The 15,989-nt window shown below is 47.4% G+C and overlaps 1 protein-coding gene across 1 annotated transcript in view; it reads left to right on the top strand.

Moving 5' to 3' along the window:
* The window catches only part of SMYD4 (SET and MYND domain containing 4), a 46,113-nt gene that overhangs the window by 3,306 nt on the left and 26,818 nt on the right, over window positions 1–15,989 (top strand). The window contains exon 2 of the mRNA XM_069761360.1: window positions 8,423–8,579. Within this exon, the coding sequence (XP_069617461.1) occupies window positions 8,446–8,579 (134 nt within the window). The 5' untranslated portion in view covers window positions 8,423–8,445. The remainder of the gene's footprint in view (window positions 1–8,422; window positions 8,580–15,989) is intronic.

The following is a 15,989-nucleotide window of genomic DNA, read 5'->3' as shown; positions in this document are numbered from 1 at the left end:
TTTTGCGGGGCTGCGTCGGGTACAGCCGCGGCGACTCATGCGTCCCCATATTTAACATGGGGGCGCATGGACATGCGTTGTCTTGCGTTTTGTGACGCATGCGTCTTTTTTGGCGCAAGCGTCAGGCGCAGAGGACGCAGCAAGTTGCATTTTTTTTGTGTCCAAAATCATGCCAAAAAAGGACGCATGCGTCACAAAACAATGCGTTTTGCATGCGTTTTTGTTTAAGTTGTGCGTTGCGTCGTCGACGCAGCCCCGCACAACGCAAATGTGAACGTAGCCTTAGAGAGGAAGGAGGATAACGATCCAGAAGACAACGATGTTCTTGAGGCTGATAGCACTGACCATGGTGAGGAGGAGCTGGTGATCCACAGTATCTAATGCTGCAAAGGTCCAGGAGAATCAGCAAGAAATAGTGGTCATTAGACTTAGCTGTTAGTAGATCATTAGATGGTTTAGTGAGGGCAGTTTCAATAGAATGTAAAGAGAAGCCAGATTGTTAAGAGTCAAGAAGAAAGTGATCTGAAGAGGTATTGGGTCAGTTAATAGTGATGTTAGCTTTCCAGTTTAGCATTGAAGGGGAGGTTAGGGCTCGGTCTGTAGTTAGCATTTCTGGTCGAGATAGTTATGACTGCGTATATGAATGAAGAGGGAGAGGTTAGCTGTTTTAGGTAGGTAGTGACAACTGGAGATGTGAGGCAATGGAGTTACTAATGCAGTTGTATGGCGAGAAGAAGCAGGTAGCTCGATCACTTCTTCTGTGACAGGCTCGAAGATGGAAACTAAGTGTGAGATGCGGTAGGGAAGAGGGATCCAAGCTGTGGGGTCTGACCAAAAATGTCATGATGGAAATGGTTGATTTTTGTCTAGGAAACAAATGACCAGATAATGAGCAATAAGGTTGGTGACCGGGGTCTGTACATTAGGGCTCAGGAGGAAGTGAAAAGTTTCAAAGAGTTGTTTTGGATTGTCTGACAGTAACGTCATTTGGGTGGTGCAGGAGACCTGTTTGGCCAGACGGAGAGCAGAGTTATAAGTTCTGAGCATGAACTTACAGTGGATGAAGACTTCTGCCGATCGTGATTTTCTCCACTAACTCTCGGCACACCTTTGAACAACGCTGGATAAAATTTGTTTGCATGTGCCAGGGTCGCCATCATCTGTGTTGCGTCTTTCTGCGTGTATCTGGTACTGCTTCATCCAGGGCACTCTGCAATTTATTATAATGTGACAATGCGGAGTGTGGACAGAAGAGAGGAGCTTGGGACTCAAGATTATTGTAGATTGTTCCAAACTGCTGGGTATTGATGGCATGTAGATTTCTGTATGTGTGATAAGCAGGGTTGTCCTTGGCATGGGGTAAGTTCTTAAAGGAAACCTGTCAGCAGGGTTGTGTGCAATAACCTACAGTGTCAGGTTGGCACCGTTATACTGATTTAAAATGATACTAGGGCGATGAAATCCATCCTGGTGTTGTTTTAATCCTTATTTCCAGTTAATGATATGTTCTTGCTTTAGGGCGGCCTGTGGCGGAGGGGGGTCTTCATGTGGTCCTCTAATTATGACAGATCACTGATTCCTTAGTGACCTGCCCCCTATTTTACATAATTAATATATATATATATATATATATATATATATACACACATACTAGATGGTGGCCCGATTCTAACGCATCGGGTATTCTAGAATATGCATGTCCACGTAGTATATTGCACAGCCCACGTAGTATATTGCCCAGCCACGTAGTATATTGCCCAGCCACGTAGTATATTGCACAGCCACGTAGTATATTGCCGAACCACGTAGTATATTGCCCAGCCACGTAGTATATTGCCTAGTGACGTAGTATACAGCACAGAGCCACGTAGTATATTGCACAGCGACGTAGTATACAGCACAGAGCCAATGTAGTATATTGGCCAGTCACGTAGTATATTGCCCAGCTACATATTATATTGCCCAGCCAGGTTTGTCACAGGTTAAAAAATAAACATATACTTACCTTTCCGAGGGCCCCTTGTAGTCCACGGCGGCTTCCGGTCCCAGGGTTGGTATGAGCGCAGGACCTGTGATGACGTCGCGGTCATATGACCGTGACGTCATGGCAGGTCTTTCTAGCGCAGGGCCTGTGATATACTATATATATATATATATATATATATATATATATATATATATATATATATATATATATATATATATATATATATATATATATATATATATATATATATATATATATATATATATATATATTATTCATGTAAAATAGGGGACAGGTCACTGAGCGATCATTATGAATACATAGGCAGAGCACCACATGAAGACACACCGCCCCAGAGCACAAGACTCTCATTTACTGAAAGCTACAAATAAAGATTAAGCAACAACCACAAGGTGGATTTCATCACCCAGGTATCATTGTGATCAGTATAATGGCGCCAACCTGACACTGTCTGTAGGTTACTGTGCACAATCCTGCTGACAGGTTGCCTTTAACAAAGAAAGAAAGAAGGCTGTGGTCAGAGAGTGGGAGAGGGGAATTGGCAAAGTTGTACACTGAGCAGAGTCAGAGATGACTAGGTCCAAATTCTTCCCGCCTTCATGTATAGGAGAGTTAGTAAGCTGTGAGACGCCAAAAGAGGAGGTTAGAGAAGGAAGTTAGGTGGAAGATGTCGAGCGCAGGTCATCAATGGGGATGTTGAAGTCCTCTGTGATGAGTGTGAATGTCACTGAATAGAAAGTGTTGAAGCCAGGTGGCAAAGTGTTGAGAAATTGGTTGGTTTTGTCTGGAGGGAAATACACAATCTTCACTGGCAAGGAGAAGGGTTTGAAGCATCTGAAGTGTGGACTTCAATGGAAGGAAACATAAGCAAAAGGATAACCTAGAAAGCACATTGTGATGAAAGGAACAGACCAACACCTCCACCTTGTCTGCTTGCAGAGAATTGTAGTCTACAAAACGAGAGAGCAGCCGCTGTGGTGGTGTTAGACTGCTGGATCCAGTTCTCAGTGAGAGCTAGAAGGTTAAAGGGAACCTATCAGCAGAATTGTGCACAGTAACCTACACACACTGTCAGGTCGGTGACCGGGGTGATTGACAGCCGAAAACGGCGAGTTGACTAAGGTATTTTGGCAGCAAAGGTGGGGAATCAGGGGATAATAAAGGCACTATTGTAAAGCACAGCTCAGGCCCTATTGAACGCTATTTTTAGCTCATATTGAAAAAACGGGGTGACAGGTTCCCTTTAAACACGTAGACCCATTCAAATGAATGAGTCTGTGCACATGTCAGTGTGTTTCCATAGATCGTGTCCGTGGGCAAATCACGCTGACATGTCTGTTTTTTGTTAGCTGTACGGGCCGCAAAGCGTCCTGCACAGTGATGATACACAGATGTCATCAGTGTGACATGTACCGGTGCCTGGGAAAAAGCGGTACAGTTGGCGCTGTTCCCAGGAGTCGGGTCATGAAGGCAGCGGTCATCATTGTCACCTGGTCTCCCTGTGGTCACTGCGACCAGGCAACACTGATGGGAGTTGTATTTAGTATCTGCTGTGTACATCGTGTAAAATAAATTTAAAAAAATTGGCGTTGACTCGATCATAATTTTCATAACCAACAGACGGAAAGCCGACCAGTGGGGGCTGGTGTTAATAATCTGGGAAATTGTATAATATCCCTAAGGTTCCCAGGATATTAATAACGGCTCACAGCCTTTTCCTTGGCATTTACTGGTTACTTTACGGGGCACCTCAGAAATTCTAACGACTAAAGGCTAAACAGACATCTGTGGACTGATAACAATATCCTGAGAGGTTGCCAAGGATATTGGCCCCATCCCAAGCTAAGAACATTAGCCCTCAGACACCCCAGAATTGGCACATCCATAAGATGCTCTATATCTGGTGCTTAGCCTTGCTTTCCAGGACGTCCCTCCTGACAGCACCCTGGAGGACGTCCTCCTCCCCCTTTGCTGGGACAGGAAACACACGAGAGTTCAAAAGGGCATGTCCCACCCCCAGTCCTCAGTGTTTTTCCTGTCCCTGCAAGGGACGCACGAGAGAAGCTGTGCTGGCTTACCGGAGCTCAGGGGGATCGTGCGGCTCGTCCAATACCCTTCCCCCTGTCAAGAGGCTCAGGGCAGAAACCCTCCAGCGGGGGTCCCTCTGCTCCAAAGAACAGGAAGGTCGAGTTCCTGTTGCGGCCGCTCCTCCCGGAGGGAGGCTCTCGGCCGAGACGCGGTTCCATGTGGCGCAGCATCTAGAGCGGTGCGGCGTCTGGCAGAGCGTCTTCTGACGGAAGTCCCGGGGAACCGCGTCACTTCCGATTTCGCGGCATCTGCTACCGTCACTTCCGGTGACGAGGTAAAAGTGCGGGGAGAGTGTGTGCGCTCCAGCGTGCGACGCACAAGCAGCCGAATCGCTCCTAATCCAGCGTGGACGCTGCGGGGACCTGCTGAGAATCGTCATGGAAAGCACACCAGCGGAGGAAGGGGTGAGTGCGCAGTGCGCTGTCCCCCCTATCCACGCACATATATTCAGGCACCCCATTACTTCTCCCTATCTTATGTCTTTTAAGGATAAGGGAACCCCCGCTGCCCCCCCTCCTCAAGTTAAGAAGTCCGGCAAATCATCTGGGGAGACATATAGATGCCCTATATGCAACGTAAAGCTCCCGGACACTCATGCAAAGACCTTGTGTGCAGATTGCACTTCCAAGGTTATGAGGGACGAACTGCCGACACTTCTGTCAGAAATGAGGTCCCTAATACGAGAAGAAGTTCAGGCTTCTTTGTCCAGTATTGTGGAGAGGTCCAGCCCAGTTCCCAGCCGTAAGAGAGCCAGACGGGAACGAGACATAAAAGAGCCAGAGTATAGCTCGGAGGACATGTCTGCCTCCGATAACTTCTCCTCAGAAGAGGAAGGGGAACTTCCTTCAGGGAGTCAGGACCACCAGAGAAAATACCTCTTCCAGGCTGAGGATACAAATGAACTTGTGCAGGCGGTGCGGACCACGATACAGATTGAGGAGACATTCAAGCCTCAATCCAGGCAGGATCTGATGTTTGGTGGACTTATGTCACGTAAACAAACGGTCTTCCCAGTAAGCGAGCATATCAAGGCCATGATACTGGAGGAATGGAAGGAGGCAGAACGTCGGCTGGTTTTAACTAAGGACTTCAAAGCTCGCTTACCTTTCGAGCCAGAAGAAGTCAAACTTTGGGAAGAGATCCCCAAAGTGGATGTTCCTGTGGCAAAGGTTGCTAAAAAGACAGCCATTCCATTTGAGGACTCTTCAAATCTGCGCGATCCTATCATGCTTAAAAGGGCTTGGGAATCTTCTGCAGCCCTAATTAAAACCAACATAGCAGCTACCTCGGTAGCCCGGTCTATGTACCTTTGGATGGGTCAATTGGAGGAACACCTATCCAATAAGACCCCCAGGGCTGATATATTAAGCTCCCTTCCTATCATGAAATCTGCTACGGCCTTCCTATCCGACATGACTGCTGAATCTGTCAGGTTTTCAGCTAGGAATGGTTCCCTATCCAATGCGGCTAGGAGGGCAGTATGGCTAAGATCCTGGTCGGGGGATAACGCCTCAAAAACCAAATTATGTTCTATTCCTTTCTCAGGGGCGAGAGTTTTCGGGCCTTCTCTAGATACCATCCTAGAGTCAGCCTCCGATAAGAAGAAAGGTTTTCCAGAGGACAAACCAAAAAAGGGCCAGTCCTTTCGGAGAGGTTTTCCCTTCAGGAGACAGTCCGATTACAGAGGAGGTAGATCCAACAGAGGATTCAGTAGAGGTTCCCGTAACCAGGGCAATAGAAGCAGGAGTTTCTTCTTTAGCCCATCTTCAAAACCTAAGACACAATGACACCACCCTTATAGGCGGAAGGCTCCGTCACTTTGCGGAGAATTGGGCCCGAGTCACCCAGAATCAATGGGTTCTTCGGACTGTGTCAGAAGGTTACAGCATCGAGCTTTCCTCCCCTCCTCCGGACAGATACATCGTACCTACGATGGTCTTGAAAAACTCTCCCATGATGTTAGACCTAGAGGACATGCTTTCCTCAGGGGTCATAATTCCAGTACCATCTCTAGATGTAGGTCGGGGTCACTACTCTTCCCTATTCTCTATAATGAAGCCCTCCGGCGACTCGCGCACAATAATAAATTTGAAACCTCTAAATGCCTGGGTCAAGTACAAGAGGCTTCGCATGGAGTCCATTCGCTCTGCAATCCTCTTAATAGATCAGGACGCTGTGATGTGCACTCTCGACCTCAAGAGTGCCTATTATCAGGTCCCTGTTCACCCATCATCTCAGAAACTTCTGAGGTTTGCGGTGGCGCTGCCGTCCGGGACCTGTCACTACCAGTTCCAATGTCTTCCGTTTGGACTTGCCTCGGCACCTCGGGTGTTTACAAAGCTGGTGTCAGAAATTGTCGCTTTCCTGAGAAGCCAGGGGATCAAGATAGTTCCATATCTAGACGATTTTCTCCTGATCGCAAGTACACCAGAGATTCTGTCAGATCACAGGACCCGAACGGTGTCACTGATGGAGCGATTAGGATGGATCGTAAACTGGCAGAAATCCGACCTGAATCCGGAGTGCAAAAAGATCTTCCTGGGAGTATGTCTGGATTCGAGAAACAGGATATCCCGGCTACCCGAGAACAAGTTGGAGGCGATCCAGATACAGATCAGGCGTCTATTAGAACGCAGAGCATCAATAAGAACGGCCATGAAGGTACTAGGTCTGATGACGGCCTGCATACCGTGTGTAAGATGGGCTCAGTTCCATTCAAGACCTCTGCAGAGGTTAATCCTTTCCAAGTGGGACCGTCGTCAGTCTTCTCTGGACAGTTCTTTAAGGCTGACGTATCCAGTACGAAGATCTCTACTCTGGTGGAATCAACCAGAGAAGCTAAAGGTACCTTCACACATAACGATATTGTTAACGATATCGTTGCTTTTTGTGACGTAGCAACGATATCGTTAATAAAATCGTTATGTGTGACAGCGACCAACGATCAGGCCCCTGCTGGGAGATCGTTGGTCGCTGAAGAAAGTCCAGAACTTTATTTCGTCGCTGGACTCCTGCTGACATCGCTGGATCGGCGTGTGTGACACCGATCCAGCGATGTCTTCACTGGTAACCAGGGTAAACATCGGGTAACTAAGCGCAGGGCCGCGCTTAGTAACCCGATGTTTACCCTGGTTACCATCCTAAAAGTAAAAAAAACAAACAGTACATACTTACCTACCGCTGTCTGTCCTCCAGCGCTGTGCTCTGCACTCCTCCTGTACTGGCTGTGAGCGTCGGTCAGCCGGAAAGCAGAGCGGTGACGTCACCGCTCTGCTTTCCGGCCGCTGTGCTCACAGGCAGTACAGGAGGAGTGCAGAGCACAGCGCTGGAGGACAGACAGCGATAGGTAAGTATGTACTGTTTGTTTTTTTTTTACTTTTAGGATGGTAACCAGGGTAAACATCGGGTTACTAAGCGCGGCCCTGCGCTTAGTTACCCGATGTTTACCCTGGTTACCGGCATCGTTGGTCGCTGGAGAGCGGTCTGTGTGACAGCTCTCCAGCGACCAAACAGCGACGCTGCAGCGATCCGGATCGTTGTCGGTATCGCTGCAGCGTCGCTTAATGTGAAGGGGCCTTAAGAGTCGGGGTGTTATGGTCTACCAATCCCTATGTAGTGGTAACTACAGACGCCAGTGCCTGGGGCTGGGGAGCCCACCTGAAGGGCAGGATCCTACAAGGGAGGTGGCCAGCAGACGTCGTTCACAGCTCCTCCAACTTCAAAGAGTTGTATGCTGTCTGGGAGGCGTTAAGAAGGAACCAACACACCCTCAGAAATTGTCATGTCAGGATACAGGTCGAGCGCTGATTAGCTTCAGGGGGAAAGCAGGCTAAATATTATCTGTCAGGCAAATTGTGCTCCATCGGTACTATTGTCCTCCCCCGCCACGACTTGATCATTAATGACAGGGGAACCGGAATATCATGGCTGAAAGGTGACAGCAGAGAGGGCAGTGATTTAATTACCATAATACCAATCTCTAGTTTTTGAAAATGGTTTCCCAATGTAAAGAAGCACTCCCATCTATATTTTTTATTACATGTATGTAGTGTAGTAATATACTTGTCTAGCGCCGCTCTCTCCATTGTCCAGCCTGGTTTATCTCTGTGACGTCACTGTAGACTCTCAGGATCACACGCCGTTCTCTGGCTTTTGCATTGTAGAGCGGCGACTGGTGGAAATGTTAATGCACACACTACATAACATGCATATATACACAGATCTTATAGAAAACACAGAGATGGGAGTGCTTCTATAAGTAATACACTAACATTGTGGGAATAATGGACATCGTTGTGCTCCATTCACTTTGTTCTTTGTGTGCAGCTCTGAATTACTTGGCATTGCTGATGGAGCTCCCTGCTGCGGACTGGCAAACCTATGCACGTCGCAAGTGGGTGCAGCTATCGACACAAGAAAAAGGATCGTTTTCTCCAGGGTCTGATCTCAGAGAAAGCTTTGGTGCTTGTTGGTCACTTCTGCAGTAAGTAGCAATCTATACTACCTATGTAAGCGTGACACACTCGGTAGCATGTAAAAAATCCAGTTTAATAAAAAAACATTTATCTTTGAAAGCAATTGGCCATGCATGGGATTACTGTTACACATGTTGAACCATTTAGAAAACCAGGTATTATATCTACGGTATTTTAGGGAAATTTGAGTAGTATGGGGGAATCCTCATGTCTTAACCAGAATGGAGATTATTACAAAGAACATCCCTCGCTTTGGAGGAACCTTCCTGTTCTGTATTGCACTTGCCCCATATTGGTTTGAATAGGCATTGTCTTATGCTTAAAGCGTTCCTATCCTTTCTCTGTAGAAAAACATCTCCAACAACAAGTTCAAAACTGTTTTAGGTGCATAGAAACTGATTCTTATGCTTTATAACATGCCATTTACTCTCTTTAAGCTGGTTGGTGCTTTTGTATCGACATTCTGTCAGCACTATAGGTGCTTCAGCTCCCTTTCCTTCAGTTCCCAGCATGCATTGCTCTGTTACGTTCAGGCATTTTGATGGAAAGGAGAACAGAAGCAAAGAGACAAGCACTCACATTTTAATACAAGTTTCGCCCAGTTGCATTAACATAGGTGGAACTGGGATGGGGTGTGATGCCATAGCTCATCCCATTCATCCATGCCTACCACAAGGCCTTGAATCACAGACAGACAAAGTCAGACTCCAAGTGTCAGGAAAAGCTGAGCACACTGTTTTCACTGTATATGCATCCGAGAGTAACACCCAGGACAGGAGACGTGGCATAGACACACTACACACACACATACTACTCGACCAAAGATTGTGTGTATAAGCGCCAATAGTGGTGCTACCAGCACAACACGCATCACAGCTAATTTGACAGTCATGATGGATGATTCTGGAGTGAGGACAGCCACACACCACCTATTATGTCTGCTGGGCCGGAGTCAGACTACCATAGAATACGGCCGAGTACTATGCGAGAAAACATCACATAGCACTCAGACCATTGTTAATCTATGGGGCAGATCACATCAGCGTTTTTTTTTTTCCTCAGACGTATTCGACATGCATGTAAAATTGCAGCAGGCTGCGATTGGCATCGAGACTCACCAATGCAAGCCTGTGGGTGCGAGAAAAATCGCACAGCCATGCAAGTGCTGTTCAATTTTTTTTTACCCACTGATGTCCTTTGAAAAGCCGGTAATTCATCTGCCATGTACAGAAAAATCACAGCATGACCGGATAGAATAGATATACACACATAGAATACATAGATATATAGATATCCGTGACACACATATATACATATGTACATATATTAGATAGAAGAAAAGCCGGCAACTCATCTGCTGCATATAGTAAAATCACAGAGTGACAGGTTAGAATAGAATAGATGTATACACATAGTGATACTCACATATATATCATAGTGATACTCACACATATATATATATATATATATATATATATATATATATATATATATATATATATATATATATATATGTATGTGAATATATAATACATCTATCTAAGAAAAGCTGGCAATTCAGCAGCCACGTACTGTAAAATCACAGCAGGTGGATAGAAGAGATGGATTACATACAGTAAATACACATAGAATAGATAGATATACAGATGTCAGTGACATATACAATCAGTACAGTGCGTGTGCAGCTTACTGTACATGTATTTAATTAATAAAAGATTATTTTTCTGAAAAAAATGTTGTGGGCTCTCGCGTAATTTTTTTTAACCAGCAGAGGGAAAGCTGACAACTGGGAGAAGATGTTTAGGCCGGGGTCACACTGGCGACTAAAACGGACGAGTGCAATGCGATAAAAAAAATCGCATTGCACTCGGACCATTGTTAACCTATGGGGCAGCTCCCAGCAGCCGATTTTTTTGTCGGCTGTTTTCCTCGGTCCGAGACAATCGCAGCATACTGCGATTGTCACGGACACTCGGCCGACTGTCGGCTCACTCGCACCCATATAAGCCTATGGATGCGAGTAAGACAACGCGCATCACTCGGATGTCATCCGCTGACGCTGACCCCAGCAATAGAGGAGATGGAGAAATTAGTTTCTCCACCTGCTCTGCAGCTGTGCTCCGATCCGCTTTGTGCGAGAGGCTCGGAGCGCAGACTCTTGACACTCGGCTCCCGCTCACAGCAGAGCAGGAGCCGAGGGTCATTAGCATATCGCATCTGATGCCATACGCTAGTGTGACCCCGGCCTTATAGCTCGGGAAGGGGGTAATACCCATGGAGCTTTCCAGGCTATTACTACCAGCTCACAACTGTATATATAGCCTTTACTGGCTATTAAAATGGGGAACCCTAAAAAAATGACGTAGGGTACCCCTATAATTAATAACCAGCAAAGGCTATGCAGACAGCTGTGGGTTGATATTAATAGCCTGGGAAGAAGCCATAGATACTGCCCCCCTCAGGTTAAAAACATCAGCTCTCAGCTACCCCAGAAAAGGCGTATCTCTAAGATGTGCCAATTCTGGCACTTAGCCTTGCTCTTCCCACTTGCCCTGTAGTGGTGGCAAGTGGGGTGATAGTTGGGGGAGGGGGTTGATGTCTCCTTTGTATTGTCAGGTGACATCAAGCCCTGAGGTTAGTAATGGAGAGGCGTCAATAAGACACCCCCATTGCTAACCCCATATTCATATCGTATAAAGACACACACCCAGAAAAATGGCCTTTAATTGAAAGAATGACACGGCTCCTTTAATAAATCTTAATTAAACCATACTTACGTTCTTGCCCATTCCACAGACATCATTGTCTTTAAAAAAAAAAAAAAAAAAAAACAATATTCCTCACCTTTCGGCAGAGAAGATGTTAATCCATTTGTCCCACGACGGGTCTAGCTCTGCTTCATCTGGTTGGCAGGCTGCATGATGCAACCATACAGCCTGTCATCCAGCAGAGACCCTTCACCTATGTGACATCAGCGTGAGCTGCGCGGGAAAAATTCCCTTTTGCATTACACTCCTGCGACTCTCGGCAGTGAGAATCGGACGGATTTTTTTTTATACGTTTAGTGTGACTCCAGCCTGAGGCTATGTGCCCACGTTGCGGATTTCTGTGCGGATTTTTCAACTCAGTTTTTGAAAAATCCGCAGGTGCGTTTTACCTGCGGATTTACCGCAGATTTCCAGTGTTTTTTGTGCGGATTTCACCTGCTTTTTATCACCTGCTGTTTCCTATTGAGGAGCAGGTGTAAAACGCTGTGGAATCCGCACAAAGAATTTACATGCTGCGGAAAATAAACTGCAGCGTTTCCGCTCTGTATTTTCCGCATGTGCACTGCGGATTTCGTTTTCCGTAGGTTTACATGGTACTGAACACCAGATGGATAACTGCTGCGAATCCGCAGTGTCTAATCCGCTGTGGATCCGTAGGCAAATCCGCAACGTGTGCACATAGCCCTAGACAGGCTGGAGGTGCTGGGGTTACTGTGCACGGTCACTCTACATGCGGCAGGTTTGCTGCTTCTGAGTCCCTTAACTTGCAGGCGTCTGAAAATGACGGCTGGAACAGGTGGCCAGTGCAGGAAGAAAAGTGAGGATTTCCAAATATGGAGCTCCTTCTAGTCTTACCTCTTGCTGCATCCATGGGCTGTGGTTGTACTGTGCAGGTCAGCTTTTGAGCACACGCACTACAAACCTACGGGGGAAAAAAATAAAAAATCATGGGTGTTGGTTTTTTTTTTCTCTTCCAGACACCATCAGCGGCAGAAAAAAAAAGCACCTTTTTTTTTTTTTTTGCAGACTGAATTTACAGACCGTTGGACACTATGATGAGCGAACGTGTTTGGATAAGGTGTTGCTAGAACATGCTCGTGTACTAACTTAATGTCTTCAGCGTGCTTGAAAAAGAGGGATTTTTGGTTCTTAACGCAAAATATCTTTCTTGGAGTCTTCATTGGGGGACACAGGTAACCATGGTGTATGCTGCTGTCGCTAGGAGGCTGATACTATGCAAATAAGGAAACGTTAACTCCTCCTCGGCAGTATACACTCTCCGACAGGCACAATTCAACTCAGTTTGGAGCTAAAGCATTTGTAGCAGTAAGTATAAGGTACTCAATCTATGTACCAACCCAAAACGGCACGTTTTCCAACACGGTACAAAAAAGAAAAGGGAGGGTGCTGTGTCCCCCAATGAAGGCTCCAAGAAAGAGATTTTACTGTAAGAACCAAAAATCCCTCTTTCTTTCTCGCTTCATTGGGGGACACGGGTAACCATGGGACGTCCAAAAGCACTCCCAAGGGTGGGAAGAAAAAAAATAGTCTGAGAAAAGAAGACTTAGGTTGGCCGGTGGGAAACCTCCGCCTGCAGTATCTTCCTACCCAGGCCTGCATCCGCAGAAGCCTGAGTATGCACCTTGTAGAACCGTAGAAAGGTGTGAAGGAACGACAAGGTTGCAGCTTTGTAAACCTGCAAAGCCGAAGCCTGGTGACGAACGGCCCAAGAAGCTCACACAGCCCGGGTAGAGTGAGCCCTCACCCCGGGAGGAGGCTGTTTATCCTGAACGCGGTATGCCTTCAGAACCGCCGAACGAATCCAACGAGCAATAGTGGATTTAGAAGCGGGGAGCCCTTTTCGACAACCTTCAGAGATGACAAACAGAGGATCGTACTGGCGAAAAGAAGCAGTTCTGGTAAGATAGACTTGGATGGTCCTGCCCAAATCCAGCTGGTGGAGAGATTTTTCCAAGGGATGGACCGGGAAAAGGCACAAGGAAGGAAGGACGATGTCCTCGTTGATGTGAAAAGCCGAAACTATTTTTGGTAGAAAGGAAGGAACAGGCCGCAGGACTACTTTGTCCTGGTGCAGAATTAGGAAAGGAGAACGGCAGGATAATTCCGTTAACTTAGATACCCTCCTAATAGAGATGATGGCGACCAGGAAGGCCACCTTCCAAGATAGGAGAGAAAAGGAAATATGCTGGATTGGTTCAAAGGCACGCATTGGAGGGCGCCGAGAACGAGGTTGAGATCCCATGGCTCAACCGGGGAATGATAAGGAGGTGCTATGTGGGCAACACCTTGGAGGAAGGTCCTGACTTGTGGAACGGAAGCTAGGTCCCTTTGGAAAAGGATGGACAGGGCGGAGACCTGGCTCTTTAAAGTACTCAAAGAAAGGCCCGAATTGAGACCCGCTTGAAGGAAGCCAAGGACTGAAGGAAGGGAAAAAACCATAGGGAACAAGCTGTTGTCGTCGCACCATCGGAAAAAGACCTTCCAACATCTATGATAGATTCGAGAAGAAGCTGGTTTCCGAACTTTTATCATGGTCTGTATGACGCTGTGAGAAAAACCTGCGTCCTTTAGGACGGCGGCCTCAACAGCCACACCATTAAATTCAGAGACCGAGAATTCGGGTGGAAGAGGGGCCCCTTCGATAAAAGATCCAGACGCTCTGGGAGTCTCCAGGGGATGTCCGACAGCATGTTTACTAGCTCCGCGTACCAGGCCTGCAGCTATTAAGAGAATGGGGACCCTCTCTGCCTTTATCTTTTTTACGACCCTTGGGATTAAGGGAAGAGGAGGAAACAGATAGGGCATGTGGAACTGGGCCCACGGGATCACCAGGGCGTCGCAACCGAAATCCATCGGGTCCCGAGACCTGGCTACTTACTGGGGAACCTGGTGGTTCGTTCGGGAGGCCATTAGGTCAACGTCCAGAACTCCCCATCTCTGACATATTTGGTTGAAGACGGTGGGATGGAGAGACCGCTCGCCTGACGCGAGGCCCTAACGGCTGAGGAAGTTGGCTTCCCAATTGTCCACCCCTGGAATGTGGATTTCCCCCGAGGAGGGGCTGTCGGCAGAGGAAGGCGAGGAAGATCGCCCTGATCTCCAAGAGATTGATAGGGAGAAGGGTCTCCTGAACCTTCCAGCGACCGTGCGCTGTGTGATGGAGAAAGACCGCACCCCACCCCTGAAGACTGGCGTCGGTGATGATGATCTGCCAGCGGAGGGGGATAAATGACCTCCCGCGCAGGATGGAGGCAGAAAGCATCCACCAAGTGAGAGACTGTCTCACATTGAGAGGAAGGCGAATTGGGTGATCTAGGGAAAGTGGGTTCTTGTCCCAGGCAGACAGGAGAGCCAGCTGGAGAAGGCGAGAGTGAAATTGAGCGTAAGGTACTGCTTCCATGGAAGCGACCATCTTCCCTAGAACTTTCATACAGAGCCGTAGAGGCAGAGGGACCGGGCGCTTTAAGGCTTTGATGCCCTGGTGGAGAGAGAAGAACTTCTCTTTCGGGAGGAAGACCCGAGCTTGGATGGTGTTGAATTCCATGCCCAGGAACTCGAGGCGTTGAGTTGGAATTAAGGTCGATTTGTCCCGGTTGATTATCCAGCCGAGGCGCATCAGCGTGTCCAGAGTGATCTGGAGACTCTGGTCGCAGTCCCCGTGAGACGGACCCTTGACCAGAAGGTCGTCGATACAGGGGATTATGATGATCCCCTTTGAACGAAGGATGGCCACATTTGTAAAGACCCTGGGGGCGGACGCTAGGAGAGCTGTAAACTGGTAATGTTCCTGGATCGCGATACGAAGGAACCTCTGATGCTGCTGACAAATCGGAATGTGTAGGTACGCATCCTGAATGTCCACAGAGCACAGATATTCCCCCGGTTCCATGGAAGCGATCACCGAGCGCAGTGACTCCATCTTGAAGTGTCGAACCCGCAAGTGACGGTTCCAATTGTTTGAGATCCAAAATCGGGCAGAGAGAGCCGTCTTTTTTCGGAACCACGAACAGATTTGAGTAAAAACCCGAAAACTACTTGTGGTAAGGAACAGGAACAATCACTCCTGAGGTGAGGAGGGCATCAACAGCCTGGAGGAGCCCTGGGACATGGGACGGCTGCTTGGGTGGACGGGAGAGGAAGAAACGTCTTCCTGGGGGCAAAGAAAATTCTATTTTGTAGCCTGATGTGATGACCCAGGCTGCGTCGACTACCGATAACCAAGCCTCTGTAAACAGAAGAAGCTTGCCTCCCACCCTGGAAAGATTTCCAGGTGGGGGTGTGTTGATCTGCTCATTATCGTCATTTTCTGTCATGGCATTTGTGGATTCAGGCGCCGCTCTGAACTTAATGGACTTGGAATTTGCCAGACGTTGTGGTTTCCCCTTGCAGCCTTTGCAGAACCCTATTCCTTTAAGGGGCATTGATGCTACACCGTTGGCTAAAAATAAACCTCAGTTTTGGACACAACTGACCATGTGCATGGCGCCAGCCCATCAGGAAGATTGTCGTTTTCTGGTGTTGCATAATTTGCATGATGCTATTGTGCTAGGTTTTCCATGGTTACAGGTACATAATCTGGTGTTAGATTGGAAATCTATGTCTGTGACTAGTTGGGGTTGTCAGGGGGTT

The sequence above is a fragment of the Ranitomeya imitator genome, chromosome 3, assembly GCF_032444005.1.
Source record: "Ranitomeya imitator isolate aRanImi1 chromosome 3, aRanImi1.pri, whole genome shotgun sequence".
Taxonomy (NCBI): Eukaryota; Metazoa; Chordata; class Amphibia; order Anura; family Dendrobatidae; genus Ranitomeya; species Ranitomeya imitator.
The sequence above is the reverse complement of the archived record's forward strand: the minus strand, read 5'-3'. Positions and strand labels throughout refer to the sequence as shown.